This window comes from Diplotaxodon limnothrissa, linkage group LG18 (genome assembly GCF_057381915.1).
Source record: "Diplotaxodon limnothrissa isolate DT_005_m linkage group LG18, D_limnothrissa_male_GT1.1, whole genome shotgun sequence".
Taxonomy (NCBI): Eukaryota; Metazoa; Chordata; class Actinopteri; order Cichliformes; family Cichlidae; genus Diplotaxodon; species Diplotaxodon limnothrissa.
Window position 1 is genome coordinate 40,577,770 of NC_140613.1, and position 23,076 is coordinate 40,600,845.

At 39.7% G+C, this 23,076-nt stretch overlaps 1 protein-coding gene across 2 annotated transcripts in view; it reads right to left on the reverse strand.

Annotated features, from left to right (window-relative positions):
• Positions 1–23,076, reverse strand: part of col15a1b (collagen, type XV, alpha 1b) — a 59,218-nt gene that overhangs the window by 34,216 nt on the left and 1,926 nt on the right. Inside the window, exon 1 of one of the 2 annotated variants that reach the window (XM_085377675.1) lies at positions 2,960–3,344. The exons of the other annotated variant lie outside the window; for it this stretch is intronic. Coding sequence (XP_085233801.1) covers positions 2,960–3,344 — 385 coding nt within the window. Of the gene's footprint in view, positions 1–2,959; positions 3,345–23,076 lie in introns of those variants that run through there. 2 annotated transcript variants of the gene reach the window in all.

Genomic DNA, 23,076 nt, shown 5'->3' on the forward strand with positions numbered 1-23,076 from the left:
CTTTTTAAATCGCATCTTAAAACATATTTTTTTACTCTGACTTTCGAAACTGTATGAGAGTTACCGATTCTTTTATCCTAATTTTCTTTTAATTTTTTTTACCTGTTGTTGTTGTTGTTGTTGTTAATGTCGTTGTTTAATTGTTATTTTGTACATCACTTTGGTCAGCTCCCTGTTGTTATTAAATGTGCTTTATAAATAAATGAATGAATGAATGAATAGGACACAAATAAATACAGTTTTGTTATTTTAACCTCAGCATAAAACTTTAGCAGCAGGAAAATCTCATGTGAATCAGAGCTTTAACCAGCGAGTGAAAAAAACACAAAAAACATCTGAATTTAAAAAAATGTTGGACCGACAAAAACTGGCCCTTACATTTGTTCCTGTATGTCTGCTGCATGTATAAATAGTAACCCATTTGCTCAAAGTTGTATAAAGTATTTCAGTTAATGCCGTTTTTCAGCCTGTACCAATGCCCAGGACACATCAGAGTAAATACCTGTGCAACAATAACTCCCAGAGTGCCCATGAACAAATCCTGTGTTAATCACATGAAAGTGATTAACACTAGAACCAGCAAGAGGCTCATTTTGACTGCAGACTGAGGTGGAGCAGTGTGGATGGTGAATGAGACTGAAGCTGCAGGTCCTGTGAAGCAGAGGTACTCGTGGACGTGTGATAAACTTACAACAGTTCATTTATTATGTTTCTGGTTTTATTGGAGCCAGCTGTGAGCTTAATTTGAAAACAAGCTCTTCAATCTGTTTCAGTGTGTTTCATACCTTCTTTTTTATATACCTTGTCAAATCTGAGTTATTATCAAACAAATTTGTAAATGTAAATTAAGTATTTAACTATTTAACAGGACAGGGTCAGAATGATCCTCGTCCATGGTGGTTCAATACATTCACACTCATGATTCTTGAAATTACATTTTATTAGTTTTATTGTTTTTTTGTTACTACTCCTCATTTCACTAATTTAATATTTTCATCAAAGTGTCATCATTAATAAATGCATTAATTCACCTAATACTCAGGTCTCAGCTAGCATTTTAGACAATCATACAGTATTATTATTATTATTATTATTATTATTATTATTATTATTATTATTATTATTATTGTTATTGTTATTATTATTATTATTATTGTTATTATTATTATTATTATTGTTATTGTTATTATTATTATTATTATTATTATTGTTGTTATTGTTATTGTTATTATTATTATTGTTGTTGTTATTATTATTATTATTATTATTATTATTATTGTTATTATTATTATTATTGTTATTATTATTATTATTATTATTATTATTATTGTTATTATTGTTGTTATTATTATTATTATTATTGTTATTATTATTATTATTATTATTATTATTATTATTATTATTGTTATTGTTATTGTTATTATTATTATTATTATTATTGTTGTTGTTGTTGTTATTATTATTGTTATTATTATTGTTATTATTATTATTATTATTGTTATTATTATTATTATTATTATTATTATTGTTATTATTATTATTATTATTATTGTTGTTGTTATTATTATTATTATTATTATTGTTATTATTGTTATTATTATTATTATTATTATTATTATTGTTATTGTTATTATTATTATTATTATTATTATTATTATTATTATTATTATTATTGTTATTATTATTATTATTGTTGTTGTTATTATTATTATTATTATTGTTATTATTATTATTGTTATTATTATTATTATTATTATTGTTGTTATTGTTATTATTATTATTATTATTATTATTATTATTATTGTTGTTGTTGTTGTTGTTGTTGTTGTTGTTGTGAACTTCAAATCTTAATCATGGTCATCTTGTTTTTTTTATTCCTGCTTCTCAAACCTAATCCTCATCTTGGCCACATGAACGCCTAATCAGCTTGCAGACTTATAAAAACCAATATTAACCATGCATAACCTTTTAAACCCACCTCAGCCTTCGCATGCCACACAAAAGCTTCCTGTAGCTTGGCCCACTCTTTCCAGACGTCTCAGACTATAGACTAGGACTAGATCACATACTGGTCAGCAGGGATTCTGTTCTCCTTTATGAGATACACTTAGACAGGATGGAAAGACTGTGTAGGCCCACTCAACCACTGAACCATCAACATGACCCAGTAAACAAATAAAGAGAATCTGAGGTGTGAACATTTATGCATAATTACCCGCTCGATGCTTTGAAACATAACTTCCTCTGCAGTCACTCAGAAGCAGAAAATGGTTACCTGGTGCTGTTGTTATTGGAAACTAGTCACGTAAGTAGTAATATATAACAGTACAAACAGTTAACTGGAGGATATATTGATCACCCAGCTTTGCTCAGGAGTACTGATGGTTAAATCCCGTCTTTTACACACTTCATTGTTAGCAAAAACCAAACCAAAGCTAATGACTGTCACAGCATAACTTTAAAGACATTTTAATTTCTGTTTTACAAATAAACCAGCCTTTACAAGGATATATCACGTAACATTTTTGGTTTCAATTCGTTTCCAGTCTAAGAGATGATAAATGAGATCTTTGCTTTTTTATGAAATATTGCCACATGTAGCATTTACTGACCACTGTTAATGCTACAGCACAAGTAACACTGAAACATTTTTCACAGTCTTTCTGTGTTTCATTTTGTGTAGTTTATCAATCACACACACACCAATAGATACATCTGGGGGCAATTACAAGTTCAATATCAAGTATACTGAAGATCAGAGGAGCTGGGGATCAAAGCACCAACCTGCCAGTTCGTGAATGAGCCACTGCCTGAAATAAGACAACTTATTTAAAAACAAGCCAAGCAGCTCTGGATCTTTAGTCTGACCACTAACCAAATCGGATTTCTCTAATGGCTAGTCCCAAATGTATGGAGCACAATGGAGCCTCCCAGAAGTTAGAACACCCGCTAAACTCACCATTTCTCCAGTGTTTCAGGGGTTTGTCCGAAGACCCACTTTTACTGTCTCCACCTGCAGTCTTCCCTGTAGGAAATGTCCAGTGATCTGCAGTAGTGAAACCAGACGGTGACACTCCTGAGCTGGGCTGAGTGGGGGTCAAAACAGACCCTTCTGTGTGAACACCCTCCACAGCATTCACCAGCACCTCGTCCACTTTTACTGACCACACTGGCGTTGTGCCCGGGGTGTCAGAAAATCTTGGATACGTCACGGTCGGAGAGGTAACTGAAGGAGGAATGGTGGTGGTTTTAGGATTTCCCCAGAACAAACTCCACCACTGGCCACTCACAGGAGAGAAGACGAGGAAGAAGAGTGCAAGGGAGAGGTGTGCAGGTTCCATCATCTGCCTGCGTCTCTCTCAGGTGGATGCTCTCTGATCTGTATGAGCACAGATATTGCACACATGCAAACATATAGGCAAGGAAGATGCTGAGGGTCCAATTATGAGAAGTTACTTTCTGCAGAGAGCAGAAGTAATCCAGGTGATCCAGAGGGACGAAACAAAAAGTGAAAAAACAAGCCGTTTGTCTCCTGCTGCCTCTCTTGTCTCTTTTCCTCTTCGTTATGACCTCTCTCTCCTGCCCTGTTTCCACCCCCCCTGACATCTCCTCTCTGCACACCCCCACCCTCCTTTTTCTCTGTGTAATTATTGACTCCCCCTACTTTGGAGGGGGGACTCTACACCACAGCTGACTTGACTTGATTTTTCTCTCCCGTTGCCTCACAGACAAGAAGATTAGAGCGTTCGTTAACAAGGCCTCAATCCTCCACCTCCTTCCGTGCATCTACTGCCATTTCTGTGATCACACATGTGGTCTAAAAGTCATGACGCACACTGACTGTTATAAAGCAGAAACACAGTGGGAGTGGGGCACAACCATGTGGTCTACACGCAAATATCATCCCCATGGCCGCATGTGTGTGACAAATTAAAAAGTACATGTATCAGTAATGAAGTGTTTGACATGCCTTTAATGAAATATAACTACATACTGCGCTGCATGTCTGTGTAAGCGCTCAGGTGTTCAGGTCTCCATCATCAGACTGAGGTTAGGATACATCATACTGTGGACAAGTGGAGCAACCAGACTGTTTTCAGAGGGACTCAGAAACTTCATTCTTATCATTTGCTTATGAAGACATGCCTTCCTAAAGTAGCATGAAAGTGCACCATGAAGACCGGCTGACATGCAGACTTTTCTAATGTGAACCTCAATTATCTGTCAAGTTCATAATGTTATTAATAATGTTTTTCTCTTTAATTATTGAGACATTTTACAAAACAAAACTATTTAGATAGCTGAAACTGGTTAGTGGATGTAACCGTAACATGTTTTGTCATTAGTTGGGTGGTGTAGAGTCCAGAGCAGTGGCGAAGCCTTTGGACCACACACTCCATAAATATCACCCACAGAAATATTGCATTGTTGTTGCCAGATTTATGTTTGTGCAAACCTACAAAAACACCTCTAGTAAAGCTTTGAGGGATGCCTTTTAAGGCTCAGCTTGCTCTACATTCTCACTGACATAAATATATCTATTTATTTAGAGTTGGAGCTGCAGCTGAATCAGTCTCTGTTTTTCACTATTTTGGGATAGCCTACTATTATTATATATTATATAAAAACATTTTTATGATATATCAGCAGCTATACAGGCATAAGAAGAACTTTTTGCTTAGTTACTTTACACATAATAGTTCCCTGTTCTGTCTTGGAGCATGATCAGTGGTTATCTAAGTCCTCACCATCGCTATCAAGTTTGAAACTATTTTTGTCTGTGCTGCTTTGGGGTGGACCAAACCACTAGCAGCTCATAGAGGGGGGAGAACATCCCAAGAAAGCTTTAATACTGTTTAGGATGCAAGTTGTAGTCCAACACGCTAACATTAAAAACTATTTTATTTGGTTAAGAATTCATTTTTTCAAAATTTCACATTTCACCACTATTTTAAAGAGAGTCTCTTACAACTTAGCCCGACCATATCTGGTGCTACGCTGGCCCCAATTTTGTTGATCATCATACTAAATGAAACTACGGTGAATCAGGAGGGAAAACATTGCAGAGGCATTAGAAGGGAGGTTTCTTTTAAGAGCACAGAGGGAAAGCTTTGCTTCAGTGTGTCCTTTGGCACATAGTTTTTCGGTCACTTTCTACATACATTTCATACATTCCACTGTAACATAGAAATTGAATAAAAAAGTAAGAAAATTATCAAATATTCATATTATGTGACATTAGATAACATGTGAGAAGACTGCGGTTTAGAGATTGAATGTGTAATTCTTATTCAGAAACAATGAGTTATTCGTGTAATACTAATGTTTTTGATTGTAGTTACATCTCATTCTTAGTTTTTGACTTGTGCTCTCATGTATGTGTCTATAACTAGAAAAGCTCAAATTTCCATCACCATTGCCAGAGAATGGTGCTGTTGGGTAAAAGCAGGAAAATGGCTTCACCTTTAATAGCAAGCGCTCATTTGCTCCCTGACGCAAAATTATGATGATTGTTTCTTAATTGCACGATAAAAGGTTTGGACTTCACTCTGCTGCCGCTCACTGATCACAGAGCGAGGACAGGGGCCCCACGTTGCTGATGACAAAGGCATGACTGTTCTCTTGTGTTGTGTCTCTGTAAATGTTTGGTGAGGTCCAGGACAAAGGCTGGATTGGTGGTAATGACTGGATTGTGATGTTTGTTTAGGTTTGAGTTTACTTGTACTGTTTGCTGTTTTTTTTTTTTTTTAGAATGGAAGTGATTATTTATTTGAGCTAAAAAACATTTGATTCTGTATATTTCAGTCACATTTTTATTGAGGATAAAGAAACCATTTGCCAACCAGTTACTACAGCAAAACAGACGTTTTGCTGTAGTAACAAATGTAACTCAAAAAACCTCAAGTCTCAGCCATGTGTTGTGTGATTTACTTACGGAGTTGAACAAGAACCTAATTCTGTTATTCAGTGTTTTATCCAAGTATCAGTGGCTATCAACAAGTAGCTTTTACTGTAGCTACATCAATCACAGACTTTCTTATGTAGTTGAACTAATTAAAATGAAAAATGGCAACCAGAAACTGTCAATCAAATCGATTTTTTCTTAGCTATTCTCCTACTGGTTGGATGTCTGGCTGGTCACAGCAAAAAGACCACCCAAGGGGAAAAAAGAAACGCCCAAGAATTACAGTATTGTTCAATGCATTGTGTAGTAAAGAGCAGAATACTTCATTTGAACTCATAGTTGAAAGTACTGTTTTTATTAATGTTATCCACTTCTTTCGTCTGTTTCCTTGTTTTCCACTTATATGTTAACTTAAACTCATGTCTATGCTAAGTCTGCTAAGCCTGTTAGCAGAATCCAACCAACTACCTAACCCAGTGATTTCATGTTCTGCAATTCAACTTTATTTACACAGCGCCAAATCACAACAACAGTATTTGTATTGTAAGGTAGACCCTACAATAATACATACAGAGAAGAACTCAATAATCATATGACCCCTTATCAGCAAGCACTTTGATGACAGCGGGAAGGAAAAACTTCCTTTTAACAGGAAGAAACCTCCAGCAGAACCAGGCTCAGGGAGGGGGCGGGGCCATCTGCTGTGATCGTTTGGAGTGATAGAAGGAAGACAGGCTAAAGACATGCTGTGGAAGAGAGCCAGAGATTAATAACAAGTGTGATTCAGTGCAGAGAGGTCTATGAACACATAGTGAGTGAGAAAGGTGACTGAAGAAGAAGCACTCAATGCAACATGGGAATCCCCCAGCAGCCTACACCAGCATAACTAAGGGAGGATTCGGGGTCACCTGATCCAGCTCTATGTTATTTATGTTACTCATTAAGATAAGATGGGGCCTGAATGTGTAATGGCACAAGGTGTTGCTGAACGTGCTCTAAAAACTTGAACTTTAAACACTTATTTCCTTAATCCAGTTTCACAGAGAGTGTTAAATCTGACAGTTTTCTGAGTAGGGCTCCATCATGTGAATGAGACTTTTACTGACATGTATGTAATAAACAATGTAATAACAATGCCTAAACTAGCCTGAAATTAACTAGCACCTGAACTCTTGGTTTGTAGATTTGGATAAGGGTTTCTAGCTTGTAAAATAGGACTTGTACAAATCTGCAAATTTATCAGAAATTGTTATAAATTAGACTATTATCTCTTAGTGGTTGTAATAAGAATGTAAGTGTTGCAACTGCATCAGAAACATGAGTCAATGAGCTGATGCCAAATGGAGCCTTTTGGCCACATTCAAACAGTAAATGAAAAGAGAGTGCTTATTTGCAAACATGACCCCAGTCGGGCTTTATGTTGTCAAAAAGTAACAGAAAGAAAGCTGAGCTCTGATGTGCGAAGGCGAATGTTAAGGACAATATTCTAAAACACTTCTTCAGTAAAGACTCAGAGAAGAGAAACACAGAGTTCTTGCTAGCAAGGGCAGTTCCCTACTGAGAGACTCCGGTGAGGAACTGCCCTGGTCTTTATTTTATAGGGCTTTGGAGCGTGATGTCACGGGGGTGGGCGTGGAAAGGATTTTGGCCCGATCCGCCATTTTGGGGGTCTAAGTAAGGAGCGAAAGCATAGCCATGGTTCGTACTTGCTGTGTGGTCGGCTGCAATGTTCGATCTTACGACCGGCACGGGAATAAGTTTGGATTGTCTTTTTATGCTTTCCCAACCTGGAAGCAACATGAAGGAGCTCATGTATTGGATATTACCAAACGAAGGCGTCTAGCCTGGATAGCAGCCGTGAGACGAGCTGATATCAAGTTCTGTTACGTCTCCAGATATCAGTTGGTGTGCTCAAGACATTTTCATTCCGGTAAGTTCTAAATATGTTCACATCACACTTTATAGCTGAATAATATCATCGTTGGTGGTCTCGGAAGTTATAGAAATTGCGATCAAACATAGAATGGAGTGACTTGATTGGTTGATGTAAAGACAATAAATGAAATGAGACAGGAAGGACACAAATTGGCGTTAATAATTTACCCGATTATCAATGTGTTAATTTGCATGTACTTTACAATTATGGGCATATAATATGATAACGATATTTTAGCAGTTCAATGATAAATGTGTAACATTAATTATGGTGGGGGGTGGAAAATGGCTATTTCACTCGATGCACTCCAGCTGACTTACTTTGACGACGTACTCAGAGTTTGGCGGCTTGAAAATAGCCAAATCTTGCACCCAGCCATTTGTAAATTGGATGTGCGCCTCCAGTGACTTGTAATTACGAAACTGGTTCGCAGTGTAAGCACTTACTCCACAAACAAGATACGTGAAGATATCGGGGTAGGACAGTGGTGGTAAGTCGTCTGGGTCTTTACTCCACTGCTGTATTTCATATGGGTCCAGATTTGCGATGCACTCTATTTTTTTTCCAAGTACCGCTGCTTCGCCTCTGGACGCAATCGGTCTCTATACCGTCCGTTTTCTTTTGAGCTGCTTTTAAGCATCTTTCTTGTCGTCGTTGTTCCAACACAGTGTGTTTGTTTTGATTCGTAGACCCCGAAAATGGAGCTGCGCTCCCACAATGCATTGCGGCGTGACGTCAACTCCAAAGCCCTATACTCCATTGAACGTATGTGTGTGTGTGTGTGTGTGTGTGTGTGTGTGTGTGTGTGTGTGTGTGTGTGTTACTGCTGATCAAAGGGTCATGAAAGCACAAAAGGTACATCCTTGGTCAGGAAAGGGTAGTCTCCCCCTCACCCTAGATAACATGGTGAGGAAGTCCAGCAGTTCATCTATATGTAAAGAAGCACTTAAACTAAAACAGACATAGCTACGTTAATCCTACCATAAAACAATAAGAGAAAGTACGACCTTTCTCGTGCTCCCAGGATGTGGGTGTGTGGAATACACACCAAGCCTTTGCAGCCTGTTAAAGATCACACAACCTATCCCTACACAATTGATTATATGCCTCTGAGTATACATGGTTGAATATTTCCTAATACAAATAACTACAAGCAGTATTCTACCATATGCAAACTTATATCACTAAAAGATTATACTGACTACTAAATACAATTTTCTATTGACAGCGAACGTGGTGAACTGCTCCACATTCTTACGAGTATTTACAGACCCTTTTTTCTATACATGCTGACCCCATTTAGGGCCCCTGGATTCCAGGAGGAGTAACCCCTTCACCCTTCACCTCTCTCTCACTTCCTGCTCTACCTAGCAACTGCTACAACAATAAATGCTAATTGGTTTACTGTCACAGCCAATCCCATGGATGAAACTAGGAATTTATTTACAAAAAAATTCCATTTAAGCGTCTCCTGGAAAGACAAAGGAAAATCACAGAGGCATGCGTCTGTGTGGATATTTTGATATAACAGTTTTAGTTACAGAATTTCTTTAGATGACGTAAGATGCCAATTTTAAACAAAAACGTGTCCTGCTTTTGATTAATAATCAGAAAACAGTGATGTAGATTTATGTACATAAATGTGTTAAGATAAACAAGCTGTACAAGTATAACTATGACACATGGGCACATGGTGTCATTTCTAATATCAGTATATTCAGAATCAATAAAATCAATGAAACAGTATATTGACCACACATTAAGACACTGCAGTTGAAATCATACTGTGCTTCGTTCACACATGCTAGCACTCTGCCACCACCTTGTGGTCAAAAACAGTAAATTGGCTAGAGTTTAGAGAAGCCCAGGATATTTAACTGGCTTAGATGTCACAACACAATCCATCAAAATTACTGCAAGATAAAAATAAAATCCAAAAGAAAAATAATACTTGATATAGTGCGATTTTGTGCCTTTTAGTTACATTTTATTTATACAGCACCAAATTGACACAGCAGTGGCCTTAAGGCACGTTTTTGTAAGGTGAATGTTCTGTCAGAGACAACACCAGCAAGCAGGAGATCTCCTATGAGCAGCAGTTGGCAACACGTTACGTATTGGTGTGAGGTTAATGTGTTGTGATCTGTTACAGCAACATTAACCATTGACTGAACTTTTGCCACATTGTGCACTAATGCAACGCCGTCCAAATGACACAATCACAGCATGAATAGTGATCAAGAAGCACTTGAGCTGAGCTAATGGGAGCTGTGATAGAACGCACAAAACACTTAGGAAGCAAGACCACAACTAGCAAGTTGTGCTCTTTCTTTTATCTACTACTAAAATGTTGTAGATAAAAAAATTGGAATTTGGTGTCACTTTTGCTCTTTGTGTGTGTGTTCATAAGCCCGAAGTGTGTGTCTGCATGCGCTCTTGGTTTTGTGTGCTTGAATGTACAAGTACTTTGCCAATTAGAGCGAAAGAGGTTTTGGTTCTCAGGGTTAGAACAACAAAAGAACTCATTTACGAGGCACTGCAGACTGTAACCTTTTTTTAAAGGAAGATTACACGTCATTTTTGAAACTGTTCATACAACATTCTTGGACACTTATCTCGAGGCATTTTACAAGCACAAAATTATGCAACTCACAAAGAATTTATTTGTTTTTTTGTTCTTTTAAATTTGTGTGTTTGTGTTGCTGTATATTTTACCCCAGTAAGTTTGACTGACGCCTCGTCTTAACCAACCCTAAAGACTGTAGCTGGGTGGGTGGGCTGCACAGCTGTCAACAGAGAGGACCTGTTTTCAGGTATAGGTGTACCTCACACACTTTCAGACTCCCGAACATGTGCAGACGCTGCACCAACCAGCCAAGCAGTAAATGAAGCCTGTGTTGAGAAGCTGTTTTCCCATCCCGCCCTCACTCCTCTTCCACTTTTCCTGTGTATGTATTTTCAGTTTATATTTCTAGGCCTTTCTATTTGAAAGAGTGTCCAAGAAAGGCTGCTCACACACTAAAAACTAACACTGTCATCAGCTTATGAGTGGCCAAGAAAACCACAGACAAGAATCAGTGACAACACTAAAAGTCAGCTCCACGGCTAAAAGTAAAACTTAGCGAGAATAATTTGGTTGCTATGCTCCTTTAGGACATTTGAGCGTCATATGTGATGGCAACTAAAAAAAATAAAGGGAAGTGGAGCGAAAAATTCAGAAGGGAATAAAATAACTTAAAGCTGAAATATGTATATGTATGTTGACCAACTGGTTTACAGTGTAATGGAGACAACATGGGTGTTACATAACAGAGGGACAGCAACGTTTCTGCATGTGCGCCTGCACAAAGTAAAGGCGACTGTATGATCAGAAAGACAGCAGCGTCTGTCCTTCTGATTGGATCTCCTCTGTGCCCGGGATGACAGTTGGGACACAAAGAATTCCTGGAATGTGAGAGATGATGGGAGATGTGCACAAACACACTCATACACAGGGGCACACACATATACACACAGAGAAACGGTCACACTTTTTGTGGGCTCTTTGATCTGCTGGCTCAGCCTACTGCCACAGTGAAGACAAAAGGGGGACCACCTGCAGAGGGAAGGGCCATTGTGGCCTGGGAATGAGTTAAAATCTATCAGTCTCTATTAGATGTCTTCTGTGTAAGTTCAAACAACAGGTTACCAGAACGCCTCAGGCTGGGGTGAGGGTGCCCGAGAAATCAGTCGTTTCAGACAAACGAAGAAGTGCTTTACAAAATCCTACAGTCGGAGGTAAAAAAACAAACAAACACCCAAAACTACTAAGGTAATAATACAATGCTTACCCACAAAATGATGACAAGTACAGAAAGGTTTCTTCTATACAGTGATAAAATCAAGTAACCCTGCCTGATCTACTTCAGCAAGTTGTTCCACAGTCATGGTCCCTAAACAACTCTGCTAGAGATTTTAGGAGTGTTCAGGTGTGTAAGGGATACATTTGAAAATTAAATCAACACCTACAGTCTAGGGACATTAACTGCCATTATGTGGATCCTCTTACAAGATTTAATTAATTTAAATGGGACCAAGTCACAGTCCCCTCAAGGAGCTTTATAATGTAAGGACCCTATAATAATTATTAACAGCTATGAAAAGTTAAGATAAGATAGAACTTTATTAATCCCTCGGGTGGGTTCCTCTGGGAAATTCGATTTCCAAAAAAGCACAGCACCGACAGAAGTTACAGAGTTACAGAATATTATATATATACACACACACACACACACACACACACACACACACATATATATATATATATATATATATATATATATATATATATATATATATATATATATATATATATATATATATATATATATATATATATATATATATATATATATATATACATATACAGAGACAATATAAATAAAATATACAAAGGGGATAAATAGAATAAATAGGAATAAAAAATAAAAATACAAGTGAATTGCACATTTCAAGTATTGAGTCTATTGCACTGTTGACTATTTACAAAAGTATTGTACAGTGAGGTGAAGAGGCACTACAGCTTAGTTGTTCCCTCCTCCTTTGTCCTCCTGTCTCCCCTCCCTCTCCCCTCCAGGGAGGAGTTAAACAGTCTGATGGCGTGTGGGACAAAGGAGTTTTTAAGTCTGTTAGTTCTTGTCTTGGGGAGAAGCAACCTGTCACTGAACAGACTCTTCTGGTTGTTAATGGCCGTGTGCAGAGGATGCCCAGCATTGTCCATAATGTCCATCAGTTTCTTTAATGTCCTTTTCTCTGCCACTGTCACCAGAGTGTCCAGCTTCATGCCGACCACAGAGCTAGCCCTCCTGATCAGTTTCTCCAGCCTGGATGAGTCCCTCTTTGCTGTGCTGCTCCCCCAGCACACCACAGCATAGAAAAGTACTCCAGCAACCACCGACTGGTAAAACATCCTCAGGAGCTTCCTGCAGATGTTAAAAGACCTCAGCCTCCTGAGGAAGTACAGTCGGCTTTGGGCTTTTTTATACAGGTGCTCTGTGTTGCATGACCAGTCCAGTTTATTGTCCACCCACAGCCCGAGGTACTTGTACTTGTTGACCACCTCCACCTCCTCCCCCTCTATCTGAACCGGCAGTGGACCTGCTCTGGACCTCCCGAAGTCCACAACCAGTTCCTTAGTCTTTGAGGTGTTGAGTTGCAGGTGGTTTGTGTGACTCCATGCAACAAAGTTCCTCACCAGACTTCTGTACTCCTCTTCCTGATCATCCCAGATACACCCCATGATGGCCGTGTCATCTGCAAACTTCTGAATGTGGCATAATTCAGAGTTGTAGCAGAAGTCAGAGGTGTACAGGGTGAAGAGAAGAGGGGACAGCACAGTTCCCTGTGGTGCTCCTGTGCTGCTGACCACAGTGTCAGACGTGATGTCCTTCAGCCTGACGTACTGTGGTCTGTCGGTGAGGTAGTCGGAGATCCAAGCGACCAGGCAGGGGTCCACCTCCATCCTGTTCAGTTTTTCCTGAAGCATACAGGGCCGGATGGTATTAAAGGCACTGGAAAAGTCAAGAAACAGGATCCTGACCGTGCCTTTTCCCCCATCCAGGTGTGAGTGGGCTCTGTGTAGGAGGTACAGGATGGCATCCTCCACTCCGACACCCGCCTTGTATGCAAACTGTAGTGGGTCCTGGGCATGTTGTACCTGTGGTCGGAGGAGGTTGAGGAAGAGCCGCTCTAGAGTCTTCATAAGATGTGACGTCAGTGCCACCGGTCGGAAGTCATTCAGCTCATTGGGCCGGTTCTTTTTGGGGACCGGGACGATGCAGGATGTCTTCCATAGGGCGGGCACTCTCCCCAGTCGCAGACTGAGATTGAAGACTCGTTGTAGCGGCTCCTCAAGTTCAGCAGCACACGCCTTTGGGGAGCCGCTATCAAGTTGTCAGATATTAACACTTAGATTCAAATTAGCTTAATTAAATGTAAGTAACAGCTCATGAGTTATTTAAGAAATAGAACTGGAAATCATGTGCACAAAAATAGAAGAATGCAGAAATTATAAATAGAGAATAGCAAAGGGCCAGCGACTGAGCCGTGGGGCATCTCACTGGAAAAGTTACTATTTTAATGTATAGTATGAATATTAAAATCTTCTTTTTCTTGGCATGGAAAAAGAGGGGGAGAGGGAGCAGAGCAGGGACAAAAGAATAGAAGCAGACACAGAAAGAGGTTAAAAAACAAGAAGAAAACTATGAGTCAGAGAGGTTAGCAGAAGTAGAGTCGAGCCTCAGGGCAGAATCAACCCACTGTCTGCTCACACAGACACAAAGACTGAGTGAAGACAACCTACGGTCCAAACGTTGGCTTTCAGCAATACTGATTCTTATGTTTGAGGGCACACATGCACCACACATATCTGAATGTCTCAAATCACTTAAATCGCTTTCAAATTTGTGTCCCCTTTATGAAGGCCTGCATCGCACAATGGAGAAGTCATAGGGCTACACAATACAGTCTCAGGAACAGTTAACTAGACAAATCAAGAACGTGCTCCACGGTAAATTTGTTTATTCGTATTATTATATTAGGTTTCCCCATGTCTCAGTGATCTAAATCTTACACAGTATACAAACTGGGTGCTTTAACAAGCTCACTCAAAGGTTAAAAGTGTTATAGCAAAACCTTTTTTGTGGATTTTGTTAGAAGGGTTAATAAACATCTCAGTTCCCAAAAATCTGAATTTTCTGGCTATTGTCTGATGTGTTGGGTCTTACAGTGCTACAGATGAACTTCTCACCTTGAACACACTCGTACCCTGATATTGGACGCACACACACACAAAAACACAAACACACAAGTTCAGTCAATGGCACACTGTAAAGCCTACAGAATATTTCAGATAGAGGACTGCATTGTTGTTAGGAGGTCAGAGGTGAACATCTGCAGAAGGACAGTTTCCATTACATCAAGTGTTCATAACTATCACCCAATCAGCCTAAAGTCCCTTTTTGCTCCTCTCACCCTTACTTCACCTCTAGAAACACGCAATCACGCAGACATGCACAGAAACAGAGTGAGACACACACAGGGAGAAAAAGAGGTCGTTGCTGTGAAGCTCAGTGATGTTTTTGCCTCAGTGCATGAATGTATACTGAGGTAGACTGTAGTCTACCTGTCTGCATATAACACACATGCAGATGCAGACATAAGCTGACGACAACAGCGAAATCTATTTTCCAAAGTTTATTTTCTAAAACTGCTTAAATCCTGTTGAGCTGTTTACATCAGCCTATGTCCTGCTTATGCATTAGTAGGGCACAGGGAACTGAATGTGAGATATTCGGCGTGTGTGTGTGTCTGTGATCGGATGTTTGCTCAGCTGCAAGTGTTGTTCTCAGAGCCTCTTGTCTTGCTCCAACGCGAATGCTAATGAAACACAAGGAAGGCAGTGTAAGGAGGTGATTCTTTAGCACATATGATCCTGTAAATACTGTCACATTATCACAGTTACAGTATAGAAGGTGTGTATCCCACTGGGCAACAGTCCAGGACTATAAGACAATTTGGATCCTTCACGGCAATGATGTCATTCCTGTTTGTGTTTTGAAGGCCTCGCCATTGTGCATTGTGACAGATTTTTGCTGTGAACTGTCTGGAATGAAAGGCAACCTTTAGAGAAATGCGACAGGAAAATATTATCTCATGTTTGCTCCACATGTCCCTCTGGCAAAGGACCATCTATCGGCATCCACCCACTGTGCACCACAGAAACCACTATTGTTCAGAATTCCAGTAAAATGCTAGAAAGTGTCAATTTAATTATGCTTTTTCTGTGCATCGGCTAACAGATAGGTGTGACTTCAGGAGAAATTCCTTCATCAAATAGTTTAACAAGTAGTTAAAGTTTGATAGTATTCATTTACACCTGGCGCAGGCTTTGTCTTTAAAGCTGGAATAAAATGTGGATTTTTCCTAATGAATGATCTGAAGAATCAAAAAGGTTTGGTCATCTCTGCGGTTCTTTTACAACTGTAAAAGACAGACCTAACATCGAAGAATCTCAGGACCCTGCCATCACCCCACCACTTTCCCCACTTGAGTAGCCTCATGGTTACTTGAAGGCTGACCAAAAGTCTAGTTACATGGCCTCACCAAACTCCTCCCACACCAAAGTTATTGCCAGAGCCGGTTGGACTGCTGGTACCTGTCAGCTTCAGAGTCCCATAGACCAATCAAGGCTGATGGGACTCTTTCTTTAGCATGACTGCTCTCTTCACCACCAAATGATATATGTTTTGGGCAGGCGGCCTGTCCAGGATCCCTTCCTTGCCACCTGATCCAACTCACCACCAAGTGGTGACCAGTTGACTGCTCAGTAGCTAAGTCATGCAGCGACTGATGGGAAAAAAGTGATCACCAACCTGTGACTCAGGGTGTCTTTTATACCAGAGTTGGCAAAAGTACAGACATTCTGTACTTAAGTAGAAGTACAAATACAACTGTTAAAAAATACTCCAGTAAAAGTACTGATTCAACTTCTTTACTCAAGTAAAAATGAAAAAGTTCAGTGTCTGAAATGTACCCAAATAGGAAAGTAAAAAGTAGCTCTTTGGAGGACGTTTCCATTTTTGTGCAGCGCTAACTGAACCTTGTGCTGTCTTAGCATAATGATAAAATAATATCAGTAGATGGGAATACAAACTTTAACTTTTTATTTAAAAAAATCGAATTATACTCAAATTGAATCTGAAGAAAAAGAAGGATGATAAAGGATTTGGTCTATTGCCTACATTGTAGAGGGTGGCTTTGTTTTTAAATAGTAAAATGTGTACAGTCAGAGGTGAAAGTGGATTTATCAGGTGGGAAACCCGAAAATTGTTTGTAATGTTTCATGCAGATGTGTCACGAGTGTCCTGGCTGATTTCCATCCTCTACACTGAAAGCACACTATTTCTAGTGTCTTTTTTCTCCAAGGTATAAAGTTGGTATGAAGGTGAATGGATGTCAGCATCATCAGCTAAAGATTCACATGAATCTGTGCTACAGCTGATGTAACGGAAATCAGACCATGAAAGCACAGCCACTGTGCAGCAGTCACACACTGTTCTTTACTCCATCACAGTACAAACGTAGCTGTTTATCCTGCAGAGGATTGTCATGCAACCTTTAAATAACACAGTGAGTTTACCTCAGTTTGTTTTGCATGTTTCACAATATGAAAAATTTCCAATCAGACCCAGTATCTGATTTAAAAACATGAGGACTTACACTTTAAATTTCCAGCTAATCAAACACCACTGAGCAGTTCTTACCTTTAAATCTTCTAAGTGCCACAAATGGAGGGGCAGCTGGTCATTCCCTGGCAGATAACAGCCAGGTATCACAAAATCATTTGAGTCTCTCATTCATCAAAAGCGCGGAAAGCCAAAATAGGTACTGAAGAACCGAGTGCACATTCACTGTTCCTCAGGGAACGATAAGGGCTAAGGGAAAGAGAAATGTCTGAGCTGATGTAAAACAGTTGACAGTGAACCGTACCGCAGAATGTCACAACACAGAACTTGGAAGATCTTGGTGTGCTCGAGGACAGCGGTCTCCAACCTTTTTTGTGCCACGGACCGGTTTATGCCCGACAACATTTTCACGGACTGGCTTTTAAGGTGTCGCGGATAAATACAACAAAATAAAACTGGTACCGGTACCGAAAAAAAGAAGATTTATTCATAACAGACGTGAAAAGACCCAGGAAAAGAGAGTAAACGATAAAAACGATAACAAAATAACGCTGAAAACCGATAAAAACCCTGAAAACCAGACATTTCACACCTGAGCTTCAACTCTCGCGGCCCGGTACCAAACGACTCACGGACCGGTACCGGTCCGAGGCCCGGGGGTTGGGGACCGCTGCTCTAGGACAAAAGCTTGTTGTGAGGAAATTAAATTGCTACATGTATATTGTGTATGAGCTCTCTCCTGGATTGAAAATTTGGGATTTGCTGTGCCATAACTTCCCTTTAAGCTTGGAGTACAGCATCACGAAAATCAAGTTTGCATTACTTGGGATTTAGAGTTTTAACAAACTGAGTGTGTGTTTATGTGACACTCTCTATCTGCAAACAGGAAAAGATGGGCATAATTTCTGTGCCCACAGAGTCAGACCCAAAACGCAAAATCATTCCCAAGCATAAACACAGACGCAGAAGAACCGTGTACTGTCAACATTTTCCTTAAACTTGGACATTTCGTGGCCTGTTTAGCAGAGGTAAATGAGTGAGTGCAACAGTTTGTCATGTAAAGTCAGACAGACAGGAACATGAAAGAAATTTGGGACGATTCAGACACTTACATCTGTAAATCTGTACGAAGCAGTGTTGTGGACAGACTTGTCCATAAAACCCTCAAAAATGTATTTTGAGATCAATCTGTAGCACAAATTTTAAGGGTGGGGCTTTAACAAAAGGGAACGCCATTGTTCAATTCAATTTTAGCCCGATTGCTATACTGCATTCACTTTAAATTAAGATGTATTTAAGGTTAGGAAAATGTGAGTGGAGCTAACAATGAGAAGAAATATCGTCAAACAAACTGGGCTCCTCTCATAGGCAGTTGCTGTCTGATGTGATCTCAGTAGCTTTAAACTCATTTTCATAGCTCTGTGGCTTCCAACAGTCTGCAGATGATTGTGAACTGAGGAGCCACAATTCTTCCATAAGATAAACAGCTGGTCACCACTGACCTCAGGTATACAGTTCAATTCAGTTTTGTTTATATAGTGCCAAATCATGACAGCAGTCGCCTCAAGGAGTTTTATATTGTAAGGTAAAGATCCTACCATAACACAGAGAAAACCCCAACAGTCAAAGGATATATACAGATAGTCCGGCTCACTCACACATGTAGGCAAGCTGACCCACCATACACACTACAGTACAAAGAGATGCTGTTATCTTTTAACCCATATGACAATAAAACCTTTACTATCATCCAGCATACAGTATTTTTCTTTTTTTATTTCTTTTCTATCCAGAGAGAGACAATTATCCTCTAAGACCTGAATGTATGCCAAAACATGAGAAGCTCACAATGGGGCTGGGCTACAGCTACAAGCACAGTGGCAGTTAAAGCTATGTCATTGCTGCAGTCATAGTCACGCCTACAGCCTGTCTCTGCACATGTTTTTAACTGCAGAAAACTTGGACTTGTCATAGAAGGGGTAGCACATTCATGATGGCTGCATTCCATCTGGCTGAGGCTATGCTGTTTTGATTGCTTGGGCTTACAGAGACACATAATAGAGTTGAAGCATCATTTATTCCATTGGTACTTTCCCTCCTGCAGTTAGTGAAAATGTATACTGGGGGAAAAAAGCCATAATTCCTTGAAGCAGTCTGCAGCTAGGATATCTATCTAGCTATATCTAGCAGGCGGAGCTGAGACCATGTCATTGGGTTATTTTCCCACTAAAGGAGTCCAAATGAGTGTATACATCTAAAATCATGGGCTTGCTAGTGTATAAAAGGGAAATAGAGGTTTGTGGTATGTCTCTCAAGCTGTCAAACTGAAACACCACACTTCACACCACCCTGAATCCTCCCTTAGTTATGCTGCAATAGGTGTAGGCTGCTGGGGGAGTCCTTTGATTCACATTGAGTATTTCCTCTTCGGTCACCTTTCTCACTCACTATGTGTTAATAGACTTCTCTGCACTTAATCATCTTGCTATTAATCTCTGGCTCTTCCACAGCATGTCTTTATCCTGTTTCCCTTCTATCACTCCAAACATCACAGCAGATGGCCCCGCCCCTCCCTGAGCCTGGTTCTGCTGGAGGTTTCTTCCTGTTAAAAGGGAGTTTTTCCTTCCCACTGTCGCCAAAGTGCTGCTCATAGGGGGTCATATGATTGTTGGGGTTTTCTCTGTATGTATTACTGTAGGGTCGACCTTACAATATAAAGTGCTTTGAGGCGATAGTTGTTGTGATTTGGCGCTGTGTAAATAAAGTTGAATTGAATTGAATTCACTAAACCAGCAAGAGTGAGAAGATGGAACACAAACTCATTTTTGACTACTTTTCTGACAGTAACATAAAGGGAGTAAAGCCTGACATTTGAGGCACAGTGCCATACACACTAACACACATTTTCCTTACATATACAAAAAACTAACTACGCTGATGTCCACCCGAACTCTCAAGAAGGTTTTAAATGTGGCATATTTGTGGGAAGTGGCTCAGTTAAGAGTTTCATAAGTTTCATAAGTTAAACTTAAAACGTTCTCCTTCTCTGAAATCATCTGGAAATATTGTGTTCAAAATGACAACGTGTATCAAAAGTTGGAGAAGCAGGACATTTCTTCATTTGGTTTCTGTGTCAGGTTCTTGTGTGTATGTGCTCTGTACATGCACCAGTTTCATGAGAGTTACGTATCTTTATGTCTCTAAAACACTGGTTTAACATTTAGCTGTGAGGCTATGCAGAGACATTTGCAAGAGTGATAAACAATGCTAAACAATTCAGATGAAGCTCAGCGGGTCCCCCCCCCATGGTATCATGTGTGTCCCTATCTTTATAATATACTGTATTATGTTATAGTGATTGATGCTCATATTCAACACGACCAAAGATTCGTACAACAAGATTAGTCTGTGAAGGTTCTCAGTCATCCAGGTCATCATAGTCTAAAGAGCTTGGAGAGAAAAGCATCTGGACTTCTTTGAGTTCTTTGAGTTTAAAGAACAAGTACAAGTTTCACTTAATGTGCTAAAAGCTCTAAACGCCCAGTTGCAAAACTTTTTCTACTTTTTCATCAGTGTGAAAAGCTGATAAGGTAAAACCCTACAATAATACAGAGAAAACCCTACTTGGTGACAGTGGGAAGGAAAAAATCCCCTTTAAGAGGAAGAAACCTGACAGAACCAGGTTCTGGAGGAAGATGGGAGAAAAGCCAAAAGTCACAGCCAATCAAAATAAAGCTTAAAACAATTGCGATTAATTGTGCAAATACAGAAGCTTAACTCACATAAATTAGTGAAGTTTCAGACTTTTTTTCAGTTGGAAAAATGCTGTCTTTATATGCTTGATGCCCCAAAGCACAGATAGAGTGTAAGAGACACACAATGATAGTGATTCATGGCCAGCTTTTTCGAAAGAAACCATGGAAACAGTGTACTCAAACAGCAACAACAAACAGCTTCTCTTGAATGTTATGTTTGTTTTTTAAAAGCCATTACTTCAAGCTGTAAATCTGAATATTTATCTTCAAAAAAATCATCAGGTCAAACCAATAAATGCTTCTGATATTCCTTTCATTTCCTCGGCAGCAGCACAAATCCCCCTTCTTTCCTCATTTTGAACCCAGGCACATGCAGTTTTTCTGAAAATGCTAAAGGGTCCCAAAGTCAGAGCACTACATCACCTCTTTGAGCATCACATCATGGAAAATATGAAAGAAAGGCTATTTTGACTGGAAATTGAAAGGACCCTCAAAGAAACACCCATTATGCTGAGACTTTTCCCCCCCATTAAAAACAGAGCTGACCGTTACACTCATAAACCAATGGCACCTTTTACAGTTGGCCCATTGTGCCCAACTGTGTTCAAATCAAAGTCACTCTGGCTGAATGAGCACATTCCAGGCAGGACGTGGGACTGCAGCGAGGGCTCTCAGTGCTGTAATATACTGAAGACATTTAGGTAAAGGGTCTTTGATACACCTCTATAACATGCTTGCTTTCCAGGTTTTAGTCATAAAACACCAAAGGGAGCTTGGAGGGAGTTTTACTCCAGTAACATCAGAGACTGAATAAGGTCAGGAGTAAAAGTGATGTGAGGTCTTGGGTAAAACTGTTAAAAAGAAAGGGGGGCAACTGTCAAGTGCTAGTAAATGGCGGAAATTATGTTGTGGGCAGCAGAGAGAATTGAGTTGACATTTGGCTATAACTAAGGTTTTTACACTAACAGGACTGACATTGTCAGCAGCACAATAATATGACTTGGTTTTACTGTACAGAGGAAACACGTCAGAAACAAGACTCCTACTGGGCTCACCTCACATTCATTTATATTGGCTAAACATTGAATCCTTTCAGGGCAATTCAACCAACGGTAAATGGAAAGTGAAGGTTCCTGGAGCTGGGGCATTTTTTTCGGTGGGGGAGTGGGGGTCTGAAGTATGGAAAACAGTTTTCAGCTGAAATTGCAGTGTAGTCTACAAATGTGTAAATCATGAATGACGATGAAGTCCACTCTGACCACTAAATTTAAGTCCAGTGTTGTGATTTCAGCCCTTAAAAGCATACCTAAAAGAAGTTATCTGATTTCAAGTTTCTAAACTCAGGAGAGTGTTTTTCCCACTGGCTCGTTTGGACAGAGCACTCATATATTCTAGACATGCATCCAGTGGACATTAAACTGATTTTAAACTGCCAGGTTAACAGCAGTGACCAATGGGACATTTGTGTGTGAGAAGAATTCACAGTGAGGAAGTGGGCTTCGTTTGTCTTTGCGTCCACCAAGGACTGCTACATAACATGCTCACGTTGTAAGAATGTATCTGACATGAAGAATTTCCTGTTGTGCTACATGTAAGGACATCTTTGTGAAATGACACTATCGGGAGTTCATAGGTGAAAACTATCCATGTTCAGGGTGAGCTGATTGATTTCCAAAATCTTTAGGTTGTATCAGTGTAGACCCAAGTTTGTTTACATTTCAGGCCAACACTGTATTATCAAAAATATTCACTCGTCTGCCTTCCACTTAAATTCATCCCAAAGGTTTTTTGTTGGGTTGAAGTCAGAACTCTGCACAGGCCAGTCAAGATCTTCTACACCAGACTCCATGTCGTTATGGCCCACGCTTTGTGCACTAATGTGTGGATCCCTAAACTTTTCCTACAAAGCTGGAAGCATGACATTGTCCAAAATGTCTTGGTATGCTCAAGTATTAAGAACTTCTTTTACTAGAACTAAGCGGCACAGCCATCTGTGGTGACTGGTTAGGGGTGAGGGAACCTTGCCCACTTCCAAGTCTTCAGACAGAATAATGCTTCCTTAACCGTCCCAAATAACCACCACAAGCTTCTAGGACCAAATCAACTCACACAGCTGGTTTTTTTTGGGTTAAAACAGCTGTGGGGTGCTGTACACTCTAGACTGTAAACGTATTAATGTCATTGCTGGATTTCTGCATTTTAAGACGAGATCGAAAGGCACTGACTCATTTTGTTAGCCTCGAGCTGCTATCGGAG